Raw genomic sequence first — 26,604 nt, forward strand, 5'->3', positions numbered from 1 at the left:
TTATAAATAGAAAGGGCGGACTAATTTAAGTGGCTTCAATTGTTCGTGGTTGTGACATACACAAGCCATGACCAATTAGAATACATGAGAGGAGTGGGAGACAATAGAGGGCAATGACTAGGCTTTATTAAGGCATGAATTTTTGAGGGTTTTAAGCCATTTTTGAGCCCAGTAATCACTCAAGGTAAGTTTTTAAATCCTCAGCTCCTCTCCTATTTTGTCTAGTTCTCTCTCATATTTGAAAAGTTTTTCAATTAGGGTTTCCTATAAAGGTAGAAATGCGAAGTAATAATAATTTATTATGATTGTTGATATTGGTGAAAGTATAATAAATGCTATAAAACATTTCTTTAAGGTTGGATTTCAATTTTGAGAACTTTAGGTTAAACCTTAGACCTAAATGGTTAAGTTTATGTTGAATGTGAACTTTTAGAATAATTTTCTGGGGACTGGATGTTTATTTGAGTATATGTAAATGTTTTTAAGGCTTATGAATGGTGATTTAAGGCTTAAGGACAATGCTTGATTTTTGGATGTATGTTTGGACAAATTTATGAATATGAAAGGATGGAAATGGTGATATTAGATGTGATTTGAGAATTAATTATAGTTTATTAGTATGTTGAAATTTTAGAAAGAAGTATGAAAAGTTTAAATAGAGTGCTAACCTTAAATGAGGATTAATTGTGAGTTAGGTCTAGATTTCCTAACTCTATGAATATAATCGTTTATTGATTCCAAATTGAAATTTATATTTATGTATTATGGACAAATTTGTGTAGATTTTGTGGACCAAGAATGAAAGAAGTGGTGTTGTGAAAATAACTATTATTAATATGTAATAGTGCGTTGGTGCGTGCGAGCATTATATTTGGTATTATATTATTATTTGGAAGTATGAGATTTGTTTGGATTTGTTTTTATTCGGAAAGGTTTGAAATATATATGATACGTTGGGTTTAAAATATGTGATATTGAGGATTTTGTCTGGAGTTTTTTTTTTTAATCAAGTGGTAAACTCTCCTTGAAACCATGGGTGGTTGATAGCTTGGACTAACTCACATTTGTTAGGTGACTTGGTTTTCGACACAATGTACAAAGGGATATAAGGTACAGCCATACAAATTATTTTTGCTCGAATTGTTTGAATATCATATGTATAAAAAATAATCTTATATGCTAATTTAACAATCGCATAGATAGTTGCATCATATACATTATTGTATATTAATTTTGGTTATTGAGACTTTTGTATCTCATTGTCCATGATTAAGATTTTTATATAAACAAGTCCAGTCCAACTAGGGAAGCACTAGAGGCTTAGTTTTGGTATATGAGGCACCAGTTTCTTTTGTTTGGCCTCTTTTTGGGTTAAATAATGTATATTTGTTAACCTAAAATGATTATCATTATAATTGAATATGTAGACTCTATATTTTAATTATCTTTCACATATGTTGCCACAAGGATTTTGTCTGTCCCTCGTGGCCACTGATTGACTTCGTATATCTTGCCATAAGGATTCTATTTGTCCCTTGTAGTATTTATTGTTTGCCTGGAATTCTTATGCTATGAAGAAACTTGGGATTTTGAGTAACTAGTGTTGATTATATAAAAGCGACAGGTAGCTGTAACCTAACTATGACTTTACTTTTCTCTTGTTTAGGTTATGTTTGATAGATGATGTTAAATGGGAAAATTTAACAACCCAAGTGTGTAGATATAAATTAAATTAATTAATAAAAAATTAAAATTAATTATGATAAAATAGTTAAGCATTTTAAAATTGAGGGGTAAGTATAATAAAGTGAATGGTAATTTGGTGAGAATACTTCTGGGTCTCTATTGGCTAATTTAGAGTTCAATATGGTTAATGCTAAAGAACTTATTTTATTTCTGTTCTAATATTATAAAAAAAGAAGAAAAAGAAGAAAGAATATAATATTAATAAAAATCAATAACACACACGATAGGCAGCGGTCATTAATTCTCATCCTTTTCCTTTCTTGCACATTCTCAAAATTTCAATTTGAGAGAGAGACAGAGCACGAGAGAAAATCATCCTTATTTTCTTATTTTATTCTTCTTCTTCCGATCGCTTTTATTAGTTGTCAGCGATAATGGTCTCTCTCTTCCTTGCTTTTTGCTATCACTTTGCTCTTCTTCCTTCTTTGATCGCTGCAGCGGCGTCAAAGGCTTCCCTTGCCAATTGATTCATGCTTGTTTGGTGGTTCAATACTTGTTTCTCTATCGTCCTTTAGCTTGATTTGGTGTGGGTAGGCTTGAAATCTCTCCTCCTCATTTTTTATGTGTTGTTGCCGCCCACCTGTATGTGTGAGTATGTTGCATGAGTTGTAAAATTTGATTTTTCTTCCTACTCATGTGTGATGCATGAATTAGGAAGTAGGTAGAATTTTATTAAGCTAGAAATTTAATTTTAAAGACTATACTTTGTTAGGTAATTTCACTTGAGCTATTTTGATTATTATAAGAGGAAGAAGGTAGGTATAGAATCACTCTTTTCTTAAGCCTAAATTGATCTTTGATGAGAAGTTTGAATTGTACCGTATAATTGTGATATCAAAACTGTTAGGGTGAAAGATTTAAGGTTAAGAAGTTTAAATGGACTGCTTTGGAAATTATGCATACTGAGTAAGAGAGAGTTTGTTCATTTAGTAGAAAATCTATTAAAATTCTATTATGTTTGGTAGGATTAGTAGAAGAAGAGAAAAATTGATTGCAGTTGCAAGAAGGGAATTTTGAAAACAGGGTGACATATCAGGTAAGTAAATAACGTTCCCCAATGAAAAGAAGTGATGGTATTTTTTTTGCCTTATTCATTAATTCATTCATTTATTTGTCTATCTATGTTCATTATTCAAGTTTAATTATGTATGTATTTCCATAGTATTTTATTTTTTTAAAAAATTAATTAATTATTGTTTATGCATGGACCGGACAAATGGTAGATGAAAAAGTTATTTATAATTCTCAAATTAAAAGGAAATTTTTGAGCTACAAGGATTTTTGGATTTCATATATAACAAAAATGTTTTATAGGATTGAATATAGAGCACTGGTTGCTAACGATAGTTTCGTTAACTCTTGATGTGCCATGGCACACCTAGCTAACAGAGTACATTAGAGGTGCTAGCCCCGTGTGCCAGTCAACATACGTGAAAAGGAGGATAAAATTTTGTGGATATAATTCACATCTGTTATTCGTGAGCTTTATGCTTGCGCCTGTTTTTTTCATGACTTCTAATCACACCAGATATTACTTACTCTCGTGGACTGTGTGTCCACGCTTGGTATTCATTCTGTTTAGGTCCTAATAGAAAAGAAATCTTTCAAATTGTATTTTTTTGCTCTTTAGAATTGTATTTTTATGATTTGTTTTATATAAAGAATATATTCCTAACTTGATGATTACGATTCTCTATTCTCTTGTTCTATTTTGTTACTTAGTTACCAAAGATAAATTGTATGAAAATTTTCTAATACTATTGATAATTAAATTAACCTCTGGTTTCCTATTATATATGTTTATGATTATCATTTTTATTTATTAAAATTATTTGGGGACGTTATTTACTAAAAGAATTTTTAGTATTCAGATAGTAGAAGCGGACCTGCTCTTCAGTAAACCTCGTGGAACTCCTTAAGACGAGAAGTATTTTTGTTACTCCATTGACATTGTGGATTAATATAAATATTTAATTATTTGTTTTTTTTCTAGAGTTGCTCCACGAATCCTATAGGTAGAATCCTTATTTAAAATATTCTAGATTATATGTATATATATATATTGTATTGGAGTGGAACTTCGAATGCTGCTTGGATATTCTTTTGACAAGTTGTAGAGATTTCGGGTAGTCCAATTTAGAGGGGAGACTCTGCCGAAATTTTTATAACAAATTTAAATATTTTGTTAGTACTAATAGTAATGACGATTTTACGATGAGATTGGGTAATTATTATGTTAGACACTTTATGGGTTTAGGCTTATGGAATATGAGTTTTCTTGCATTCCAGTCAGTTACACTTTGAAAGATCAAGGTGTGACAGAATATGTCAGGGTCAAGTGTATACCTTAGAGTAGACTTCGATTGGACCATACTATTAAATCATGAAAAGCATTGTTCGAGTTCATTTTGGATATTGATGATTAAATTTATGTTTGGAAAGTGTGATTTATCTTATTAGAGTTTGGTTTACTTGTTATGGAAGTATGCTTGAGTCACTTTATTGATTATTATTTGTGTTTGTATAATGTTTGGAATTAAATTACCTTAGAAACCATGCTTCATCCTTATTTATGATTTTTGAAGTAGATGATAGAATTTGAATATTGGTTTTCAGTAAGATCCCATTAAGTTCATTTAATTTAATATTATTTTTCATCAGCTTTTATTTAGATAACCTATTTAGTTTTCTAAATTACCATGGTAAGCTTATAATTAAACATTTTCTATCATGGTAGTTCATTTTTTATCATGATAGTTTATTTTAAAAAATATTTTATTATAAAAAAGATCTTTCTATCATGGTAAACTTTATAAAAATAATTTTCTTTCTTCATTACCATGGTAGTCCTCTTTCTATCATGGTATGATTTTGAAAAATATGCTTTACTCTTTATTACCTAGTAGACACTTTTCTATCATAATAAGTTTTTAATAATTAATGGTTAATTATTTAGATGTATTTGGCAAAAAATAGGAGTGAAATTTTAGATACAACATGTATAGCAAATAAAATGAAGAAAAAATATAATCATTAGTCTTTATAACTTTATCAAATTTTACTTTTAATTCTTATAGTTTTTCTAATGTTTACAGTTCTTATAGAGATTGAAAATGCTTAAACTATAAGGACTTGAAAAACAAACATGTTATCCAATTTTCTTGAAACTATAGGATTGAAAATATTAAAAAAAATTATAAGAACATAAGCAAAATTTGATAAAATTATAGAGATTAATAATTATATTTTCTTTAAAATGAATTACAAATTTTGATTCTAAATGAATATCCACATATGATTATTATGTTCACTATTCAGTGTAAAATGCATTTTAATCCTGAAAAGTGATCTTGTGTCACTTTTGTGAGTATAAATGTATAATGCTTTTGATTATATTTTTTATGGTAAACTATGAAAGCTGTGGCTATGAAACAGATGATGATTCTATCTTTACCAATTGTGAATGGCCAGAAACAAATGATAAGAAATCTGAAATTATCAGAAAAGATATAAGATTCTAAGGAATCTGAATCAAGTTGACATGTGAAATTTCAGAATACAAACAAAAAATAGGAATAACTAAAAAGATGTTTTTGTTGTTCCCATTAATAGGCCAATTCATAAAAACTGCAGGTATCGACAATTTTTCATCAACTTTTTTCACGGGTTTTTATATTTCCTTTGTTCCCTTTCCACCAATCGATGTGTTCCATCCGGCCTTCAAGTTCATTATTTTAGGTCACTATGAGAAAATTGGCTTTTGATTTAAATTTTATCTCAATAATTTTTAAAATTATTTATCCAATATTATCATCCAATTAGATTCAAACTAGATCAAACTTTGAATGGAAAAAACTCTTCCTCCATACTCCCTCTTGTCCTTGCTATAAGAAACATGTTAAAAGAGATTGATGGTCCTTAATACAAAATACTCATTAAGGTGTTAATTATATTTTTTAATATTATTTCCATTTAAATTCAATAACTATGAGTGAAAATATGATGCAAGTTTAAAATTGTTTATTTAAATAGAAAAAAATTAAAAAATTATTCTATTTTTGAACAATAATTCATGACTTAACCATCTCCCTATAATTTCAATAAAGTAGTTAAAGGTGTATTCTAAAGCTCCATCCAATGTAACTATTGTTGGTAATTTTACTTCAATATTTAAAAACTAATTGGCATAATATTTTCCTTTTACCCAAGAGTTTGCAATATGATCAATCTCTTATAAAAAAAAAATCAAATAACTCTCTTTTAACTCAACTAGAAGTTGATTATTGTATCATCTTTATTCTAGGTGTGTGGCCATCATGGTATCATGTTTGATAGGATTTGTGTAATTACATTTTTTATATGTAAAATATAATTGACCATTCTTTCTACCAAAAATTAAAACAAAAAAGAATAACTCTCTTTTAACTTTTGATTATTTAGAGGTTTAGTCTGATTTTAAGTAAGATTGTTGATTGGATAACTCTTTCTTTTTTTTTTTTTTAACTCTTTCTTTCTTTTTTGTTTTTTGTTTTAACTCTTTCATTGGCTCTCTGACATATTCTCTAAGTTTTAAATTTGCCATCCCCAATCACCTTTTAACATACATACATACATACATACATACATACATATATATATATATATATATAAATCCTTAAATCCATCATTCTCTCGCAACTGCCTTTTAAAATTTGCATCCTTATATGTTTTCAAAAAAGTGTCTGTAAACTCACTTAATTCAATTTTTGGGAGCTAAATTTTTTTTCTTCTTAAATTCTAAAATAAAATAAGATGTTTATATTTTTGGTATAAATAAGGTATTTGCTTCTAACTTCTAAATATCAAAAACATCCATGTATATTGGGAAATAAAATTTATTGTTATTCTTTTAAATGCTTGTATGATACTATTTTAGACCTTCTAAATATATTGCTTTTTTTACAAAGTTATCTAGCTAATATATACATAATATTTAGTTTTGTTAATTTTTAATGTTTCCTGCGCACTGTACCGGATATAAAATCTAATTTAGGTCTTGAGTTTTAACTAAATCAAAATTATATAAACAATATTATATTATAGATAAAAAATAAACTATATTAAATTGAGTCAAAATTCAAAAATTGAATTTTAATTGAAATTAAAAAAATCAAATGATTAATTATTAATTATTTTATAAATAAACTAAAAAATTGAACTAAATAAATTTTGAAGATTTCGTCATCGCGAAGAAATAACTGAATTTTGATGAAAGAAATCTTCCGTATTCGCCTCCCTTCTCCACGCTACAAAAAAATGAAAAATGAAAATAAACATAGCTTTGTTTTTTTTGTTTTTTGGCGTCACGACGCTACGCGGAGCTTAATGTTGAAGACAAGCTCAGCCTCAACAATTAATTTAACTGGCGTGCTGTATATTACATGTTAATCAGGCTTTTAAATTATTTAATAATAAATTGAAGTTAAATCGTCATGAGGGGTCATTCACCCATCTCTCGCTTTATTGACGTTTACATATTATATCCATAAATATCAATAATTGTCGTCAAGTCTCATTTAGCAACAATTTATAAATTTCCTAATTTTCTAGAGTGTTTGATGATGTTAATTAATTGTTTCTTTTTTCTAAATTATATATGTATGTATGTATTTTGTGGAAACTTTCTGTTAGTGGCTTAGGGCACCATATAATTCTGTAACGTCCACGCTATTTTTTAAAGCAAGTCACTTGGTATCCGGAGTTAAATTACACTCGGATTAAAAATAAGGTTTTATTTGGAAATTAAGTTTTATTTTGTATTAAATTGGACTACCGTAAAAATTTGTCGTACTGACAAATAAAATTAATACCCAATCATCAGTATTAATGTTAATATTAATATCAATTCTTTGACTGAACGACACCTTTATTGCATAATTATAATTCAGAAATACAAGTTATACCATTAATATGAATATGAATAACAAATACTCCTTTATGGATAGGGATTAAGTCTAGTAAAAAGAATTAGTACCTCATGACATGGAAAATCAATATTTAAATATGAGTTGGAGAAGTGCCCACACGCCTCAAATGAAATTATCTTTAATAAGAGAATATCTATGAACAATCAAAAAACAAATACTCTTTTGCTTCAAAATTATAAGGTAATTTTTTAGATATCATGTTTTAACATATAAAATTTTTTGGTATTTTCTAATAGTAAGTGATGAGGTTTTTAAAATTTTTTTAGCTAAAGTATATTTTTAATCCTTTAATATTATACAAGGTTTCAATTTAATTTTGTAATTCTATAAAGTATATTTTTATTTCTTTAACATTAATATCATTAGATTTAATAGATTATTTTTTGTGTCAATCATAATTATTTTAAAAAAATAAACTCAATAAGTCAACATTTAATTATATTTTATCAATATTTGAATGTTTAATGTTAAAATTTTTTTGTGATGAAATTAAATTTATTAAATCTAAAAGACTAAAAATATACTTTATAAAATTAAGGAATTAAAATAAAATTTTGTGTAGTTAAAATAAGAGGTGAACATTAATTAAAAATATCTTATAATTTTAAATAGGCAATGCATGAAATTAAAATATAGGAAATAAATTAACTTATTTATAAAATGTAAATATTATATTTATCAAATTTTGTGTAATAATTTTTTATTGCTCAAATTTTGTGTAATATGGATAACCGGACATAATACACTTTTTATGAATTTGATTTCAGAATAATTTTCTGGCACTAACTAATACACGCTACGAAACACCACCAGTGAATACCAAACTTTGAAGAAATTCATTTATTGAAGTAGAAGGTTTAAAGGCCAAAAAAGCTACAGTGATGTGAAAGCGAAATATATTGAGTTTTATATTTGAATACATGTCTTCTACGACTCTACGAAAAATATCCACTAAGCATTGCCAGAGAAAATTTATAATATTCAAGGACTAATCGATTTTCAATTTTCATTTGGTTCATGGGTCCTTTAATGAAATTAATTTTTTACATAAAATGACTAAATTGCCTAAAGTTTAAAATGAAAAAAGTCATCCTGCTATTAGCAGAACTTGCCACTAACCCGTCGCAGGAAAGCCAATTGGCAGTGAGATCGTTGGAACCCCTACTAAGCTAGGGTCACCGATAGGTGATCACAGGAGCCTTGACACCAATGACATTCAAGAATAATTTATAAAAATTGTCGAGGGAGAAAATCTTATAATTCTTTGATCACTTAAAAAATTTAATAGTCACCAAATCTATTAATTATATATGATAAAAAAATTCAAGTAATAACTCAAACTTTTAAACCACTTCTGCACTATAATATAACAGTATATTATGAATTCTAGAATAGCACTTGTTGTTTCAATAATATTATGCTTGTTGATCTAATATGGTCAATTATAAATTAAAAATTTTAAAATTTATGCATTTATTTATTAAAAATTTAAATGTATTGTTATTGATAATCACAAATAGATTATTATCAAAACATGAATAAATATTTATTGATGAAATACTAACATGTACAATTAAGCCTATCTTATTGATTTTTTTTAACATGTTAAAACCTGAATATATTGTTGTCAATTTCAAATGATTTATTGTTAAAATTTAAATAATTTATTTAAAGGTAAATAATTAATAGGGTCTTCGTCGATGATTAGGTGGTCAACATCAGTGATAGTGGGGGTGACTTTTTTATTTTAAATTTTTGGAGTAATTTGATTATTTTATATAAAAAACTAATTTTATCTAAGTACCAATAGAGTGCAATAAAAATTCAAAATCTATTAATTTTTGAATGCTATGAATTTCTTCCTACAATTCTTGGTTGATATTTTCCCTATCTTCCACTCAAAAGTCAAGATTTTTCCACCTGGCCATTACAAATAACAAAGAAACACATACAAACACATTCTTGTTTATCTCATGTTGAAACAATAATTTGATTTGATATTAGTTTTATCTATTATGATTTAGTTACTCTTATTTAAAATAAAAAAATTTTGACAAAATGATTTTTATTTAATTTCCTTCTCCTTCTTCTTTTTGCATGGATCATCAATCTCACTTTGAGTTGATAAGACTTTAACAAGATTTCAACTAATCTCGATCAATTGAATTCCTAGAGCTTACTATCAATACCTTTAATTAAGACGGTATAATTTTATTATCAGTTAAACCAAGTATTTGTCTGGTGATATTTCTTCTGTCTCAATAAGGAAAGTGAAAGAATTGTTAGTGTTAAAGACGAAGTAAAATCACTGGAGCCCCTTTTTGTGAGTGTATCTTAACCAAATGATTTGGTGTTATCTTTTTTCGCATATTAGTTTTAAATTATTAATTAATTAAAAGTGGAAGAATATAGTATTGGAAAAAAAGAAATTAAAAAAAAAAAAGAAAGTAGTACGATTGAATTGAGGCAAGTGATGAGAGAGGGTGGCCACCTGTATGCACCATCCAGCTAAGCGCCTTTGGAATATCAAAGACCTTAATCTTCTGGAGCTCATACGGTTACCTTATTCCTCCAACCATAATATCCTAGCCACCTCTCTCTCCCTCCTCATCAATTCCTGATTTTTCCTCAATAAGTGAAAGCTCCGTTACACCCCTTTGCTTCAAATCCTCCTCCTCGTCGTCGTCACAAGCTTTCTGTAAGGAATCACAACTCAACTCTGAAGAAGGAAAGGAACAGCATGACAGAGGAGCAACCTAAAGCTGTTGAGACTCAATCCTCGTCGGACCCTCCGCCGCCGCCGCCTCATGAAGAGCCTCCACCACCTCATGAGGAGCCTCCCCCACCACACCCGCTGCCGCCGCCTCATGAGGAGCCTCCGAAGGATGTCACTGAGGAGAAATCTGTAACTCCTCAACCTCCTTCTGAGGACCTTAAGGCTCTTGCTCTTGTTGAGAGTATATACTGATCTTCATCTCTTTCTCGCTTCCCTGTTATATATGTTTGCTTCCTCAGAAAATTAACTCAACGGAATATATATATATATATATATATATATGTATTGATATGTATATCTCTCTGTGTCAGTGTGTGATTGTGTTCCATGGTTACTCTGTTTATTTTATGGCTGGTTCAGTGGACGAGTCAATATTTGAACACCTTTTTTTTTCCCTTGTCGTTATATATATATATATATATATATGGTGAATTGGTGAATTTCTTTTCAAGTTTCTTATATGTAACTTGTCATATTTGCTCTTCTGTTTTCCATGGCCATCTGATAATTTCCTGAGTTTAATTCGTAACTATCTCTGCTCTTTTCGTCAAATGAATTATTCTTTTCCAGTTGAGTTTCTGAAAGGCTTTTCATCTTTTACGGACTCAAAATACATAATTCTCTCTCTAATGAATGCTCTCTCTTTTTTTTTTTAAAAAAAAAAAACTGACTCAAATGAATATATACTTTCAACTTTTATTTTTTAAAAAACAATTTAAGGATTTTGTTTTATATATAACAAGGATTTTTTTTATTGCGTACTCTTGTTTCTTCCTTCTCTTGCGAGTTTACCATGGCTGGTATTTGCCTATTGTCATTCTGTTGAGAAACACGGACTTGTCCTAGGAAGAGAGGTTTGGCCGTTTGGGTATCTTAAAAGCAAGAAAACAGGACTCTGATTATATAATTCATTTGTACCTTCTTCTCAATGGTGATGCTTCTTACAAGTCATCCTTTAATTTCTGTGTCTGTACTCAAACTGATCTCAGCTATTTGTTGTGACCTGGTGATGAAAAGTGTATCTGAAGTTCAAATTTAAGGCTACTTAAGGCCAGCTGTAGTGGTTGAGTAAATGAGGTCTGGATTAAAGATCATGATTATGATCATCCTATTACATTCCGGTATAGGATAGTGATTGTAAGTCGAAAGTTCACCAATTGAACAACAGAGGAAGTTGGTGAGAATAACTAACTTATCAAGTTCTGTAAAGCCTGTGAACACTCTGCGGTAATGATTGGTTGATGAATCCGTAGAGTGTTTCTACCTTCTTTCATGTATGTGGTATCATACCCAAAATAAATAAATGAAAAAAAAACATAGAACTTCTGAGCCGCAGTGTATCAATACTTGTGTATTTTGCGTGGTTGAACTATCACCATGATATAATGACTTCATCGTGTTCATTGTTGTTAATTAATCTAGAGCCTCATGAAGCTTCTGAAGAGAAACCATCTGAAGGTTCTGTGAATCGAGGTATCTCAACTGTTTTATATCCCTTTATGCATTTCCATATCCTCACATTAGAGGCTAAATAAACTTTTTCTTATGCAGATGCAGTGCTGGCTAGAGTTGCAACAGAGAAGAGGCTTTCACTGATCAAAGCATGGGAAGAAAGTGAAAAATCAAAAGCAGAGAACAAGTAAGGAACTGCCTTTGCATTATTACACTTTACATTATATTCAATCAAGATATTTGTGTCTTTGATATTCATTCAACAAGGTTTCATTGATATTAATTTGACTAGAATCTTTTGAGCAGAGCGCACAAGAAGTTATCAGCTATTTCAGCATGGGAAAACAGTAAGAAAGCAGCCATCGAGGCTGAATTAAGAAAGATTGAAGTAAGATCAATCTTTCCTTTTTGTTAGTAATTCCCAGAAGTGCTTTGTGAGTACTGTTAAAATGTTTGTCCATTGATTGAAATCCTGCTCACTATAACTGCTGCTACGAACTGAATTCTCCTACTTCTATAACTGTTCATTTGTTCTGTAACCAGTCTGTATTTTTCTGAAAAAATGAAATGAGAAAACGAATTAAAAAAGTCTTGAAAATAAAAGAAATAGAAAATTAGTTGTGCCAGACTAGAATGTAAACTAATCAAAATTATTCTTTGCATACTATTTTTTTCTGACCTTTTTCTAAATAGATATTGGTCTGCTGCTAATTCTTCTCTCTGTTTCTAATCTGTATGTGAGTAGGAACAACTTGAAAAGAAGAAGGCAGAATATGTGGAGAAAATGAAAAACAAAATAGCTATTATCCACAAGGAGGCTGAAGAGAAGAGGGCAATTATTGATGCCAAGAAGGGGGAAGATCTTCTCAAGGCAGAGGAAGCAGCTGCAAAATACAGGGCCACTGGAACCGCTCCAAAGAAGATCCTTGGCTGTTTCTGATACTGAAATCCTAAGATCTCACAAGAAAACCAAGAACGTTGAATTGTTGGTGTCTTCTTCTTTTTTTTTTCCTGGCTGAACCGTGGTTAGTGTATTTTCTTTGACTGTCCAAATGTCAGTACAGATGTGTTATTTGTTGGTGTCAGTACAGGTGTTATTTGTATTTGAATTATTTGTTGGGGATTTAGTTGATGTTCATTTATTTTGTGTGCATATCAATGTTGGTGTGAGTGGACTAATTGCTATAGACATGAAATTCTATAATTTATTTTGTGGTACGCTGAATTTTTCTTAATAACACTGCATATGAAGCATAGGTTTACCATACCTTATGTTGGAACTAATGCAATATTTGGAAAGTAAAAAAAATATTTTCTAGAAAGGAAATGGAAGATGTATCTATTCCATTTTTTTTCAAGATGCATTTCTCATTTTCTCTTTTAAAAACACTTTTCTATTTACCAAATATTGCATAAGTTTATTTTATGGAAAAATAAAATCAAGGTGGCAAGGATTGAATTATTGAACATTTGATCTTGAAGATTTTGGTATCATGCCGAGGATTATTTTCAATTGTAAGCTCTTCAGCACCAATCAGTCTTAAAAAGAGAGGAGCGAAGAGAAGGTAAGACTGGTGAAAGTAACATAGAAATTAATCAAAAGGCATTACAAAACCCTTTTCTCACCACTATGAAGCGGAAGGTGATTTTGAATTCTAGCAACCACTTTATCTAGTTTTCCTACTTGTTACCCCTAAGCCTTCGAACAAGTGGCAAACATGGAGAGTATATGGGGAAAGCAGCTGAGCCGTGACTAGTCACTAGACTACATATACCAAAAATGAAGAAACAGAAAGGCACAAAATTTTCTTTTCATCAAGGCATTGCCTTTCCAGAGAAGATATGCAGTAGGTTTAGACGTTTAGTCATATCTATCATGCAGATGACCATGGAAATTCTCAGTCTGTTCCAATCCTTCAAAGAATCCTACACTGTCATCATGCATATCTAGCAGGAGCTTTAATGCAGAATCAGAGGCATCAAGAAATTCATGAGACCCTGAGTCTGACCCAGCTGTTCCACCTTCAAGCTTTGGGTTGCAGCTGCTTACTTGTTCTATAGCCAAGTTGGCAAAGGCAATGCTTGATTGCGAGGTAGGGCTTTCGCTTTCTGCTTTCTTTTCTGTGATCATGCGAAATGATTGTCCAACCTCAGAATGCCAAAGTCGAAGAAAGCAATCAGAATGTGTGTTTGTTTTAGAACAATGATTAAGACACGAGGTTTCCAATTCCATTGACAGCCTTTTTTCTGCCTCAACCCTGGCCTTTTCCCACTGGATTACGTGACGTACAGAAGAAGATTCGGATTTCATATCACTTTGACGAGGACCGAAAGAGGGCTCTTGTGCCTCCAGAGAATGACCTGAGTGAAGGGAGCGCTTCTTCAGATGGGTGTTCCAATAGTTCTTAATTTCATTGTCCGTTCTTCCAGATAAATGAGATGCTATAGCAGCCCACCTAATGCAGCCAAATGTTAAAATTACGAGACATTAGAATGAGAAGATTAATGATATGGGGATGAGCCCCTATCATAAAAGACCTTTCTTCGTTTTGGACACACACACACACACACACACACACACGTGCTGTAAAAGACATGCACAATATTAATGCAGCCAAATGTTGAAATTACAAGACATTAGAATGAGAAGATTAATGATATGGGGATGAGACCCCTATCATAAAAGACCTTTCTTCCTTTTGGATATATATATATATATATATATACATATGCTGTAAAAGATATGCACAATAGCATAGAGAATGAGGGGCACAATATTCTCCAGAAATCCATTGCAACTACAAATAAAATGTTTCAATTTCATCAATTTGATTCACTTGGTTCAAGATAAGAGCTTAGGCATGACTGTGTTTTCTTCTGCAGCTCATGACTACAATGAGCTATCACAGAGCATGAGTAGTGTGTATTAGTGTGCTCAACAAAATCAGCAAAGGGGATCAATGCACTACCTGTTGCCAAGCATGCCATGAAGTTGAATAATTTTACTTTCTTCTTCACCAGTAAAAGGGCCACGCTTGATGTCAGGACGAAGATAGTTTATCCACCGAAGTCGGCAACTTTTTCCACATCGAAGTAGACCTAGTCACAGTCATGGTATAAATATTAAGAAGTGCTAATAGATAAAGTCTATCTAGTATAGGTATTGATACTATTTTGGAGCATAGTTAAAGTCTTCTGATAAAATCACGTACTTGGATTTAGGAGAGAAATGCAAAATACCATAAATCATGCCCTAAGGTTTATTAATCATTAGGATGAAGTGGACTTAAATTTCCATCTTTTTTTTTTTTTTCCACCAAGACCACCGTATTTTTCTTCTTTGGAGTGTATCAACTTTTCCACCGTCATCACCACAACAAATCTCCATCCAACACAATTTTCTGAACAAGTTTTAGAAGGGGGAAAATATAACTGAATAATAAGTTTTACTCTGTATGCACAAGGTAAATAAATTGGTTGAAGTGCGCATTGAATATTAATATAATTGAATTTGAAATATCAGGTCATTTTACCTTGTTGATCATTTATCATTTTACCCTGCATTATTTATTTCCCTCTACTTTTTGGGGAAGAAACATGATGCAGTTAACCAGAAACGGTATGAGAGCAGCAACATACAGAGGCTGCTCATAGAATTACAGCAAACAGATATAATCAGTAATTTATTCCCTTCTATTTTGTAATTCTCATGGAAGTAACATCATATAAAAAGAACTCTACTATGGGATTTCTCTGAGAATCAGATTGATAATCTAAAATCTACCGAGTTACTGAAGAAATTGGCATTTGCATTTTCTCTGAGTATCAGATTGCTAAGTGAATAACTAAAACCTTGTACCAAAAGAAGTTGCAGTAGATGTAGTCCTCAAAGATTCAATAATACGTTACTACAGAGTGACATGGACACATCAAATTCACCACGAAGGATTTGACTAGAATTCATGCAAATAAAGAAAGTTTAGGAGATAGATCATATGGTCCCCTACATTATTATATATATATATATATATATATATTTTGGTGAAATCATTATATCAGTTTTCCTATCCTCTAATTTTCATTATTACTAGAGAATTTCAGGGCAAAAAGGAATTGCGGGCTGGAGGAAAAGTGCAACAATATGTTATCTTCATAAACAAGATTTAACCCTAGCTACAAACATTCCAGAAGCTCCTTGCCGGTGCATCCTCCTTTACCTTCCCACCCAACCCATGATCCGGCATAGGCAAACAAAAAATGACCATGTATACGCAGAGTTGACCATACTCGAACAAACTATATTAACAGGAATGTATGAAATATTAATATATAGAAACGGATAATGAAGACAAAATAAATACTTTCTCTCTTCTTTTTTTTCGGTGGATAGACATACTGTATTAAACAATATCAAACACCATCACCATGCTTCTCCAGTTTTGACCTATAGGTAACAAAAGTAAGTGCAGGAAAAACAAGAACAGAGAGGTGTGCAGGAAGATAAACCTGCGTTCTTGGGTAGCGTACGCCAACTACCACAGCCATGCTTCTTGATGTACTGAACTAAGAGTTGATCTTCTTCAGGAGTCCAAGCTCCCTTTCTCACTCCATATTTATCGCAGCATGGTGACCTCCCCATCTTCACCCTCTCATTACAAGATAGATTAAGTACTGTATACGATGTGTTCTTTTTCCTTATCTATTTTCAATAACCTAGAAGAAGAGGAAGAGGAGGAGCCGGAAGAGGAAGGAGCAGATGAAAAGGAAGAAGAGTGTTGCAGTAGAAAACCCACTGAAGGGGAAGCAATGAAAACAATCAGATAGCTATAAATGCAAAGAGTACAGTACAATTGGGCGGCGTAAAGAACCAGGACCGTATTTAATGCATACATGCCATGTAAGGCAATGGCTGGGGTTCTTTCTTCCTAGGAACGCAAAATGAGAAAGAGAAAACAAGCATAAATATAAAAACATTAAAACCCATGAAAAAGAGGGTAACCCCGTAAGGGATCATTAACCAGACATATGATTTCAACCGAAGAAAACGACAGAACTTTCAGTGAAACAATTAGTCAAACATTTGACAGGCAGAAGACTGACGAATGCCCACTGAGACGGACCCATGAAACGGTGACTTTGTTGGGAAGTTTTCTTTTTTACCCTTCTGAAAATTCCACAAAATCTAACACTCCAAGCGAATGCATCACATTGGTGCTGAGGAAATGAGGAAGATTCAAGTTTCAATGTGTCGTCTAGTGTTAATGAAACAAGGAACAAACAGCGTGGGACTGGGTGAATACATGTCAAACCTTCGTTAACACCGAATTGGCACAATGCATTTGGTTTCGTGAAGGAAGCTCAAATTTAGCAACCATTCAAGTTTAATTAACGATGCTCGATCGGTTCAATAAACTCTTGAGCATGAAACAGTTACAGAGCAACGCAACGTACGCATGCGCGCGCGTGTGTTTCCTCTTATATAAATCCGTCCATACAGGAATTCAAACATCACCTCCAAAGAAAAACAAGTTAATGGTTCATTGCCATCATAAAATCCTCCGAGCCAAGAAGCTTACAAAAGTACGCTGTGTCCGCTGTTCATCTTTAATGATGTCAGGTTTTCAATCAAGGCTATTCAGGACAATGATGATATGGGGCTGGCCTGCCTACCAGTGTGGCAGTTTCGGATCACGTTCAAGTTAACGCTGTTAGGATTGAAGATCTAGAGGTACAGGTTACTAAATTATTTCGGCACTTTGTTATTTGTGATTGTACAGAGGTTAGATGAGTTTTCAAGATTGGTTATATGGAATGTGAGAATCGAAGCTGGGAGCCCCTAGGTTAGAAGACTTGATGGAAATCTCGATGCAGAAAACTATACTTGGATTAGACACATGTGGTCGCAGTGGATACTATCACAAGCGAGATAGATTAAAGATAATGTACATGGATCAATGCAGAGGCTGACGTATAAGTTTCATTAGAAAAATTAAGGCACCGATTGATGAGAATCTTTGAGGGCTTGGAATCCAGGAAAGTTAGATTGTGCAATGACATAGTGCGAGCTTTGTCTGCGAAAGGAATGAGTTGTTGCATGATACGTGCAAGAAACACAATGCTTCTGTTGAGTCACTTTGAGGTATAGTCTTTTATTTTGATTTGAAAAATAAAAGAGATGTCTTTCTCATAAATCTGATGTTGTGTTTGGATATTATTTCATATTTGATTGATAAAATTCGCTTGCGTGAATGAAATTCTAAAACTAAATCATTGAATTTGAGGAAACCATAGAGACTGGAAAAAGATGGAAAAGGTTCTTCTTTTTGTGTGCCAAATGGGTTTACTCCACCTGTTAAACCCCCCCCCCTTTCTTCTTCTTTTTTCCTCATCTTTTCTTCTCCTACAATGTTTCCTTTTCCTTCCCCAGCACATCCTCAGAATCACTTCTTCTCCAAGTTGTTTAATACCTAATATGCCCTATAAAAAGCCCTAATTTCCGCTTCATCTACTATATACCTTGTTGAAGCAGTATTCAGGAAATGGTGAAGCTGACAATAGTAGGAAGGGTTAGTGATGGATTACCTCTAGCTCAAGGTCTGAGATATGTGAATGAAGAAAATGGGTATCTTTCTTTTTACCAGAAACAAGCACAACTCATCCTCCAAGAAATTTCAAGAGGAGCATTGACGGCCTCCAAGATGACCATTCCTATTGATCATCACAGTTTCAAGTATCCTTTCTTCTGTATTCTGAAACTCTGTAAACTCCTTTTCACTGACTTTCATAATTTAAATCCCTGCAATACAGTTTTAACACTTTTTAAGAATCCTTTAATTCTCTGTTGGGCTAGCCTGTTATATGTGGTACTTAGAATGCATATTAACGTAAACACAACCCATATCACTGATGAAGAAGGATAATAATCTGACGAGATCGTAAGAGGGATGAAGATGATTATTGTTCTTTCACTAGTCACTGGGCTGAGTTGGTGTAATTTCTGCTAGTTTAGAGCTTAAGATAGCACATCCTTTTCTAGGCTAACAAAGTTTGAGATCTCTCAAATTTAAACCTGGGACTGCATTGAAATTTGCATAAATTAATTGAGTAATTAACCTATTTCTTTGACATGAACTCTTGATCCTCTTATTTCTGTTCTGTTCTGCTTCACATTCTTATCTTCTCACTTCAGAATTCTTTGGTGGGTCATTTTAGTGTTCCTTTAATGAGAAGTTGAGTTGTAGAGCCGTTTTGCTTAAGGCTTAAGCTATAGATTTGATTTTCTAAAACAAATTTTTTCTTTTATTTTGGCCAGTTTTTTTAAGCTGATTTTTTCCCCAAAATGCTTGAATTCATGAAATTTAACTGCAATTAATTATCTTTTGGTATTGGTTAAGCTACTTGATCGAGAACGGAGTTGTTTTCATTGTGTTGTGTGACTCCTCGTACCCAAGAAAACTGGCTTTCCATTATCTTCAAGATTTACAAAAGGAGTTTGAGAAGTTTGATAAAACCCTCACAGACAAAATCACAAGGCCATACAGCTTTGTCAAATTTGGTAATTTTCATTCATAGCTATAAAATAAGCATCTAGCATGAACGTCAATGTGAGGAAAAAATTTCCAGATCTCTCTCTCTTTCTCTCGGTAGCTATATTAGCAGCTGCAACTTTCACATATTTTCTTGGCAAAAATATTCCAATTTCTTTGGCAGATGGTATAATTGCAAATATTAGAAGACAATACATTGATACAAGAACTCAGGTCAACCTTTCAAAACTTAATGCTAATCGGAAACAAGACATAGATGTTGTTACTGAAGTTATGTCCAATATTTTAAGAAGGAGAGGTCCAGGTAAGATTTTCCCCCCTGAACCGTTTAAATATTGCTTCGGATTATTTAGTTTGGTTAAATTGATCCTCTGGTCCTCAGAATTTCTCACAATTTTTAATTTGATCCCTATAATTAAAAAATTGTTGTTGATTCTCTAGTTCTAAAAAATTTTCATTTGGTCTAACTTAAACGTGAGTACAATTTCTGCTAATTCAAGCATTTGTATGCCATCATAGCACTTTTTTTTAACAAAAAATGGTCCACGAGACAGATCAAAATTGTGACTCTATCCACTTAAGTTTGTCTCGTAGTTCAATCTTGCTAGTCTAAATATGCATGATTCATGCAGCAAGAAGAGTAAAGGTGAATGATGGAGTAAATTCTATTTATGTGTTTAACATGTGGGGTATATGGCTAGGCTGAGCTGGACCGATTTAAAAAATATTAAAGGTAGAAGCACTCAATTACAAAATGTTAAACTATAAGAACCATATTGAAAATTCAGTAGAAGTCTAAGTGCTGTCATAGTTATTCAACCTTCCATTTCATATAATAATAAATATCTTGTACTGGCAGAAACAGTGGGAAGATTGCCTTCAACTCCTCCACCAGCATCCCCTATATGGGGTTCTCCTCAACTTGAGGTATCATATAAATTGCTTCTAATGACTATGAAGTAGGCTAACTTGAACATTTTTCTTCTTTCCTCTCAGTTGTCAGAACAAATATGTTATATACAGTTTCGTTCTTTTGGTATACAGGTCATTGCACTGAAATGGACTCCTATTATGATCATTGTTGTTGCTTCCATGGTTTTATTATGGGCTAGCTTGGTCCTCACAGACTACGTTATGATTTCAAGCTGATATTACTAAGTCTGAGATCAAGATTAATGAGAAGGGTCTAATATGATTCAACTAGTATTCGAAGGACTCGAGGGTTACATTGTGCGTCCCTGATCAAAACATAATACAAATTTGGTGTTGGAACTTGGAAAGGCATAGATTCCTTCACGTGTGGGAAAAAGAGAGAGTTGAAAGAGAGAAAATTTAAATAACTATGACATATGTCATTGAGTTTGTACTGTTGTTTCGCTGGAAAGTGATATCTTCTATCTTATACTATATAAACTATTCGGGATGGGTGCATGTGTGTAAATGTACTGGGTTTACTGTTTGCGATTTGATGTTGTGAACCACAGATGAGAAGAAATCAGAAAATCTGCCCCAGTTGGAATATAAAATTGTGCTTGGTTCTTTTCTTGATGACCCTTAGATGGCTTACCATGCTTGTATGAGAATCTGAAGAGAGCCTAAAAGCTTCTCTGCAAGCTATTGAGCAGGAACCTTTTCTTGGCGAAAGCGGTCAATCATTCATGCTGTCTTGATTATATTATTTAGTCTCAAATTGGGTTCCCTAATCTTTTTATGAATACCTTGCTTTTTAAGAAAACGCGAAATTTAACCCAAACATCACCGGATTGTAAATACCAAAAGAATTAGAGCAAACCCTTAACAGCTTAACTTGGTCTTCTAACCACTTTTGTGTTGGAAAGTTTGGTTTTGATCCAAATTCATTCTTCCAAAGATAGCAACATAACCTGATGCAAATCAATCAAAGAGAAAATATTCTATGGGCTTGAAAAGAAATAAAAATTCCCCAGTTGTAAAGTGATACAGAGCTTCCTTAGGGAGCTAGGTGATTCTGAAATCATCTTTGGAGGAAATAAATGGGGCTTTACTCAAAACAGATTATCATCATCCTGCGCTCTCATATTATTTGCTGTAATTGTCTGGAACGTTAAAGTTGTCACTTGTCCTCAAGTCCTTTCATAATATCATGGACAACATATAAATCAACACCGAGATGTGCAAGATTTGCAGCAAACATCATTGAAATGAAACCACAACATGTTGACTCTGTAATCAGAAACAAGATTTTATAGATGCATGCAGAAGCAACTCAGAATGAGTAACAGTTAAATTACACTTTTCTGGTATCCTATCGAACTCATTTGAAGTGACTAACTTCATAATGAAAGTGCGCGCGCGTGTTTGTGTGTTTATAATGTAGGTTGATTTTTTTTCCTGTAAAGTATTATAAACTATTCTTCCTTCTTTGAGTTGCTTTGGAAACTCTGCTTCTATATGTACATTTCATCATTGTTCATGCTGAAACTTGGGAAATGGATGACCCCATTTCCCGCCATTTGATTTGCTATCTTGAACTGTGCATTGAACACTTCAGTAGCTGCTGCTGCTGCATCTGTGGTCGTTAGATAATTAAGGAACTCTCCTCCATAGGTTCCTCCTTCTGATACTCCATGCATTGCGACTTCATGGAAATCAGAGTATTGATCAAAACTTTCATTTCCAAACACAAAAGGGTCATCACCAGCATTTGCAGGGATCCCACTGTTGGCTCGATCTAGCGAAAGCCACTCAGCAAATAGAAGTTTTGGTAAGGAGCTCTGAGTAGCCTCTTTGATGAAGTTATAGTTTTGCAAAGAAGAGAAGTGATCAGAGGTTGGAATTGCTGGTTTTTGACTTAATGGTGAAGAGGAATCAAAGGTATCTGAGCTTGAACTAGCATGCTGCATTTGTTTATTATTTTGAGATTTTATTTCTTCTGACTTGGCCACTTTCTTTTTCAAATATGAATGCCAGTGGTTCTTTATCTCATTATCTGTCCTTCCTGGTAACTGCTGTGCTATCTGTGACCACCTGATCAATATAATTTAGTTGTACTGAGCGATGCTCATCAATACAGCAAGAAAAATAACAAAAACCTTATCCCACTAAGTGGGATTGTTTACATGAATCACATGATGCTATTTTGCTTTGTCTAACGAAAGAATTTCTGAAAAAGAAATTGGAAAAGGAAAAAAATTCACACTACAATATGGATTACTATGGAATGCTGCCTTTTCTGAGAAATTGATTCGGGAAAGTGAAAGTGATAAAGATTCTTTGGTGCTTGTTAATAGGGTATTGGATTTGAGAATTAGGGTTCAATATAGGGATTCTTTTTTTTTTTTTTTTGCCAGCAACTTAGGGATTTGAATAGTAGGCTTAAATTACTTCAATATTCAATTGTTCATTGACATCTGCCCCTCCTTAAAATAAAAGAAAACGCATGCCAATTCATGGTTTGACTAACCTATTGGTCTTTTCCTTTAATTATAGCTTAGATAGGACCCACTGGCTGCTCATTTTATTGACAATTAACAGCTACTTCTTGACTTAGACCTCTAAACCAGTAATATTGACTAATTTACAGGGTAATTTTTTTTTTTTTTTGCCTTAGATTTTCAGAACAGAAAAAATTGAAATTGGTGGAATTAATGAAAATTTGAAAATAGACTCAGTGTTACTGCTTACTTGTTGCCCAACATGTGGTGAAGAGTCAAGATTGTCTCCTCCTCTTGTTTGCTAAACATCCCTCTCTTCAATCCTGGCCTTAGATAGTTGATCCACCTTAATCTGCAACTCTTCCCATTCCTCTGCAAGCCTGTTTATTTCATTCAACTCCATCAGCCAATAGCATTTTCATTAATAATAAAAAATAAAAGAATAAATAATAATTATTTAGGCGAACCAAAAGTCACCATCCATCTTTTCACTCTTACATCTTTATTATCATAAGCAGAATCTACTGTTGACTCAAAATGTCTATTTTGTCAGAAGTATCAAAATGCTGAAGTTGTCTTTTACAATGATGACTCTGATGATTTAACCTTGTAATTTGTATCTCTAGAGAAGATTATAAATGGTTGGACACATTAACATATTCGGTTCAGCTGCGGAATTTTTATTGGTCAACTCAAATATCTGGTTGCCAGAATCATTGAAAAGTCTGCTCACATTAGTGTTTGATTACATTTACCAGATGGATAAAGGGAAACATTTCTTCATGAAAACTTATTACATTTATCAGTCACCCATATCAGATGAAAAGTCATTCTCTAAATTACACTTGAACACTTAAAATTTCATAGCATTTAAGTGTATATACTTGAATCATGTGCATGAATCTGCGTCTATACTTAAATTGATAAGGAATCAGGAAGAGGGAAGTGAAAGAAGGAACATACCTGCTTTAATGGGAACAGAGCTCCAGCAGCCATGGCCATGCTTGAGGATGTAGTTTATGAGCTTATTGTCTTCTTCAGGTGACCATAACCCCTTCCTGTGTTTTGGTTTTGCCTTATCTGCTGGCTGCCTCCCCATTTTGTTGTGTCTCAGAAACTCAGTTTAATGGATTCTACTAAACAGAGACAAAACACAGACAGAGAGAAAGAGAAAGCAGAATATTTGACATGGGAATAGTGGACAAGCATATCCATATATATATAAATCAGAAATTAGTTGTACTCTTGAATTTTTAACTCCTTACCAACTCACAAATAAGAAATAAAACTCAGTTGGGATGTGAAGAGGGGCCTAAACCATATTATATATATATATATATATATATTATGTGTGTATGTATGGAACTAGTAGGGAAAGTATTGTATTTAACATGAATGTGCTGATAATTTTTTAAAATAAAGAAGGATCATCAATGGCATATAACGTACATGAATGTAATAGGGGAAATCAGTATATCTTGAACTCAAGCTCTCATATTTTTCATACACTTGGTGGTTGGTATCTAGTTGGTAAATACTTCCAATTATACAATATAAGTATATATAATGTGATAAATTAAAATATAATAGGAATGTTGAATTCAGACTTATGGCTTTAAATTAATGCAATTCAAGTTTAGCTTATTTTCTTGAAAACTGTAAACAGAGCCTTGTGCTTGTGCCGACACTTTCCTTGCCGACCAAGACCAATCAGAGCTCAAGTCATCACAAATTTGTTTCAACTGTAAGTAACTGTAAATGTATGCTGAGGTGTCCATTAATGTGATTTAAGCTATGAAGAGAATTCGTATAATATCTGTGTTCAATGAAATTGACGCATATCAAGGGGTTGGTAGGAAATCCTACTTTCACTATGTGACATGATTCAAAGTTAATAATAATAAGAAGAAGAAGAAGAAGAAGAAGAAGAAGGAAGACAAATTGCAAGCTTATCCAAAGTTACTGCATACATATAGGCCTTTTGTGTTGCATTGAAATTTTAAGAATGCCTTGGGTTATTCATAATATATAAATGATAAGATTTGTGCCAACAAAGATTATTTCAATTGATAAAAATTTAATTCATAACTTATAAAGTCATGAATTTAAATTCTGCTGTTAATGTGAGAACTTTGTTAATTGATAATATGTTTTTGAGTTTATATAAAATATTTTAAACCAATTCAGCTAAACTTTCTCCTATAAAAAATTAGTGAGATTTGTTGTAGATATTTCAAACCAGCTATAGAAGGGGAGAAAGAAAGAGACAAATACGTACTGTTTAAGACTCATCAAGATTTTTTTTTGGACGTAAATAATATTTTTATCATAACTTTTTAGAAAAATTAAATGATTTGGATTATAAAAGCTTGATGAAACTAAATAGATCGTTTATATATATATATATATATATATATTAACATGAAACTCGTGTATTTTGGTAATGCTTTTTTATATCATGTTTATAGGTGTGTTTGTAATTTTATTCGATTAATTTACGTTTAATAAATTTATGTATTTAGAGATAAAAAATCGTTCGGGGAATCTGTCCAATCTATATGCAGTCAAGAAACTGCAGTGATTGGAGGATGTATTCAAACGATGATTAGAAGATAGATAGAGGAAAAAATTTCTCATCTTTTTATAAAGCACCATATAAAATATTTACTACATATTTTTTATATTATCCTTATTTAATGTTATTTTTTTCAAGTTACAGTATATGAGTTTAAATAAAGTTCAAATTGCAAACTTTTTTAACTAGCTAATTTGCCCTCTTATAATATTTTTTTTTCTTGATAAAAGAAAATTTTGCAATTCAAAAGCACTTAAAAAGTTGTTTGCAAACAATTTTTTAATAAATTTCTCCCATTAATAAGAAGGTTCGAATTTATACTGTTATGAGTTTATGACATATTAGCTACAGTCTTATTCATTAGACAAAGCTTTGTTGAAGCGATATTTGATACTTTTGGGCAAATTCAAAAAATAATAAAATCATTGTTTCAAAAAAAAATAAAATAAGTATGGGAATAAACCTTAATTGGATGCATGCTTTTTAAAATGTCCTTTACAGAAAATAAAAAGAGATAATGAAACTTTAATCCCTCAGGTGTGCTTCAATTACAATTTTCTTGAATTTAATTTTTAAATATTTGGCCTGTTATATTTTCTTAAATCATAGTATGAGTTTTTTAAGTTTTATAACACAAATTGACTCTTAAAATTATTTTAATATGTAAAGTATATTAATGTGTATGCATCTAAATGAAAACAAATTAAGTTTCAAATTAATTTGATTTTTATTAATATAATCCCTTATACTGTGTTTTGTCATCTTATTTTTAAAAAAAAGTTTAAAGTTTGCTTTTCCCTACCTAAATAATTATATTTATTTTTATTAATTTATATGGCTTTCATCAATATTTTGTTTTCCATGTTAATAAATTTTAATAGTGAAACATTTTTTTAAACAATCAAAATCAAATTCATAACCAAAGTAAATTTAAGGAATTAAATTGATAAAAATTAAATTTAAGAAATTAAATTAATAATTAAAATAAACTTGAAGACTAAAATTACATTATTGCAAATATAAATTACACCTCTCACCATTTAAAAGTGAACTCTCTCGCTTTCAGCTCTCATCTCATAGACGAGGGTATGATTAGAAATGAAAAAACTTTTGTATCGCGTAAATTTTA

The 26,604-nt window shown here is 31.8% G+C and overlaps 4 protein-coding genes across 8 annotated transcripts; 2 read left to right on the top strand and 2 right to left on the bottom strand.

Moving 5' to 3' along the window:
• The first annotated feature begins 10,260 nt into the window (after positions 1–10,260).
• Positions 10,261–13,158, top strand: LOC129293728 (remorin-like). The gene is made up of 5 exons (XM_054931819.1): positions 10,261–10,669; positions 11,911–11,961; positions 12,040–12,127; positions 12,247–12,328; positions 12,686–13,158. Exons 1-5 carry the CDS (start codon positions 10,453–10,455, stop codon positions 12,878–12,880), a joined length of 633 nt encoding a protein of 210 aa, XP_054787794.1. The 5' UTR covers positions 10,261–10,452; the 3' UTR covers positions 12,881–13,158.
• Positions 13,159–13,455: 297 nt separating this feature from the next.
• Positions 13,456–16,972, bottom strand: LOC129293724 (transcription factor MYB17-like). The gene is made up of 3 exons (XM_054931812.1): positions 16,447–16,972; positions 14,910–15,039; positions 13,456–14,396 (listed from the first exon to the last, which is right to left on the bottom strand). Exons 1-3 carry the CDS (start codon positions 16,577–16,579, stop codon positions 13,802–13,804), a joined length of 858 nt encoding a protein of 285 aa, XP_054787787.1. The 5' UTR covers positions 16,580–16,972; the 3' UTR covers positions 13,456–13,801.
• A 174-nt stretch (positions 16,973–17,146) lies between these two features.
• LOC129293726 (25.3 kDa vesicle transport protein SEC22-1) lies at positions 17,147–21,038 on the top strand. 5 transcript variants are annotated; one of them, XM_054931814.1, is made up of 6 exons: positions 17,147–18,079; positions 18,470–18,670; positions 19,335–19,495; positions 19,651–19,791; positions 20,347–20,414; positions 20,511–21,038. In XM_054931814.1, the coding sequence occupies exons 2-6, from the start codon at positions 18,480–18,482 to the stop codon at positions 20,634–20,636; spliced, it is 687 nt and encodes a 228-aa protein (XP_054787789.1). In that variant the 5' UTR covers positions 17,147–18,079; positions 18,470–18,479; the 3' UTR covers positions 20,637–21,038. The 5 variants fall into 5 exon arrangements, with proteins under 5 accessions (XP_054787789.1, XP_054787790.1, XP_054787793.1 ...); XM_054931815.1 differs by having other exon boundaries at positions 20,353–20,414; XM_054931817.1 differs by having other exon boundaries at positions 17,197–18,079; positions 20,353–20,414; positions 20,532–21,038.
• A 601-nt stretch (positions 21,039–21,639) lies between these two features.
• Positions 21,640–24,072, bottom strand: LOC129293725 (transcription factor LAF1-like). Its single transcript, XM_054931813.1, has 3 exons — positions 23,864–24,072; positions 23,151–23,280; positions 21,640–22,493 (listed from the first exon to the last, which is right to left on the bottom strand). The coding sequence occupies exons 1-3, from the start codon at positions 23,997–23,999 to the stop codon at positions 21,914–21,916; spliced, it is 846 nt and encodes a 281-aa protein (XP_054787788.1). The 5' UTR covers positions 24,000–24,072; the 3' UTR covers positions 21,640–21,913.
• Between the last annotated feature and the right edge of the window lie 2,532 nt (positions 24,073–26,604).

This window comes from Prosopis cineraria, unplaced genomic scaffold (assembly GCF_029017545.1).
Source record: "Prosopis cineraria cultivar Desert tree isolate PC_DT_omini unplaced genomic scaffold, ASM2901754v1 PC14, whole genome shotgun sequence".
Taxonomy (NCBI): domain Eukaryota; kingdom Viridiplantae; phylum Streptophyta; class Magnoliopsida; order Fabales; family Fabaceae; genus Prosopis; species Prosopis cineraria.

Bases quoted from the DNA above. Each gene is read 5' to 3' on its own strand.
- LOC129293724 (XM_054931812.1), bottom strand. From the start codon at position 16,579: ATGGGGAGGTCACCATGCTGCGATAAATATGGAGTGAGAAAGGGAGCT. The intron at 15,040-16,446 runs GTTTATCTTCCT...GACTGTGACTAG, and splicing joins TACGCTACCCAAGAACGCAG to GTCTACTTCGATGTGGAAAA. The intron at 14,397-14,909 runs GTAGTGCATTGA...TGGCTGCATTAG, and splicing joins CATGGCATGCTTGGCAACAG to GTGGGCTGCTATAGCATCTC.
- LOC129293726 (XM_054931814.1), top strand. From the start codon at position 18,480: ATGGTGAAGCTGACAATAGTAGGAAGGGTTAGTGATGGATTACCTCTA. The intron at 19,496-19,650 runs GTAATTTTCATT...TTTCTTTGGCAG, and splicing joins ATACAGCTTTGTCAAATTTG to ATGGTATAATTGCAAATATT. The intron at 19,792-20,346 runs GTAAGATTTTCC...TTGTACTGGCAG, and splicing joins TTTAAGAAGGAGAGGTCCAG to AAACAGTGGGAAGATTGCCT.
- LOC129293728 (XM_054931819.1), top strand. From the start codon at position 10,453: ATGACAGAGGAGCAACCTAAAGCTGTTGAGACTCAATCCTCGTCGGAC. The intron at 12,128-12,246 runs GTAAGGAACTGC...TCTTTTGAGCAG, and splicing joins AAATCAAAAGCAGAGAACAA to AGCGCACAAGAAGTTATCAG. The intron at 12,329-12,685 runs GTAAGATCAATC...GTATGTGAGTAG, and splicing joins CTGAATTAAGAAAGATTGAA to GAACAACTTGAAAAGAAGAA.
- LOC129293725 (XM_054931813.1), bottom strand. From the start codon at position 23,999: ATGGGGAGGCAGCCAGCAGATAAGGCAAAACCAAAACACAGGAAGGGG. The intron at 23,281-23,863 runs GTATGTTCCTTC...TGAAATAAACAG, and splicing joins CTCTGTTCCCATTAAAGCAG to GCTTGCAGAGGAATGGGAAG. The intron at 22,494-23,150 runs GTAAGCAGTAAC...TATATTGATCAG, and splicing joins CACCACATGTTGGGCAACAA to GTGGTCACAGATAGCACAGC.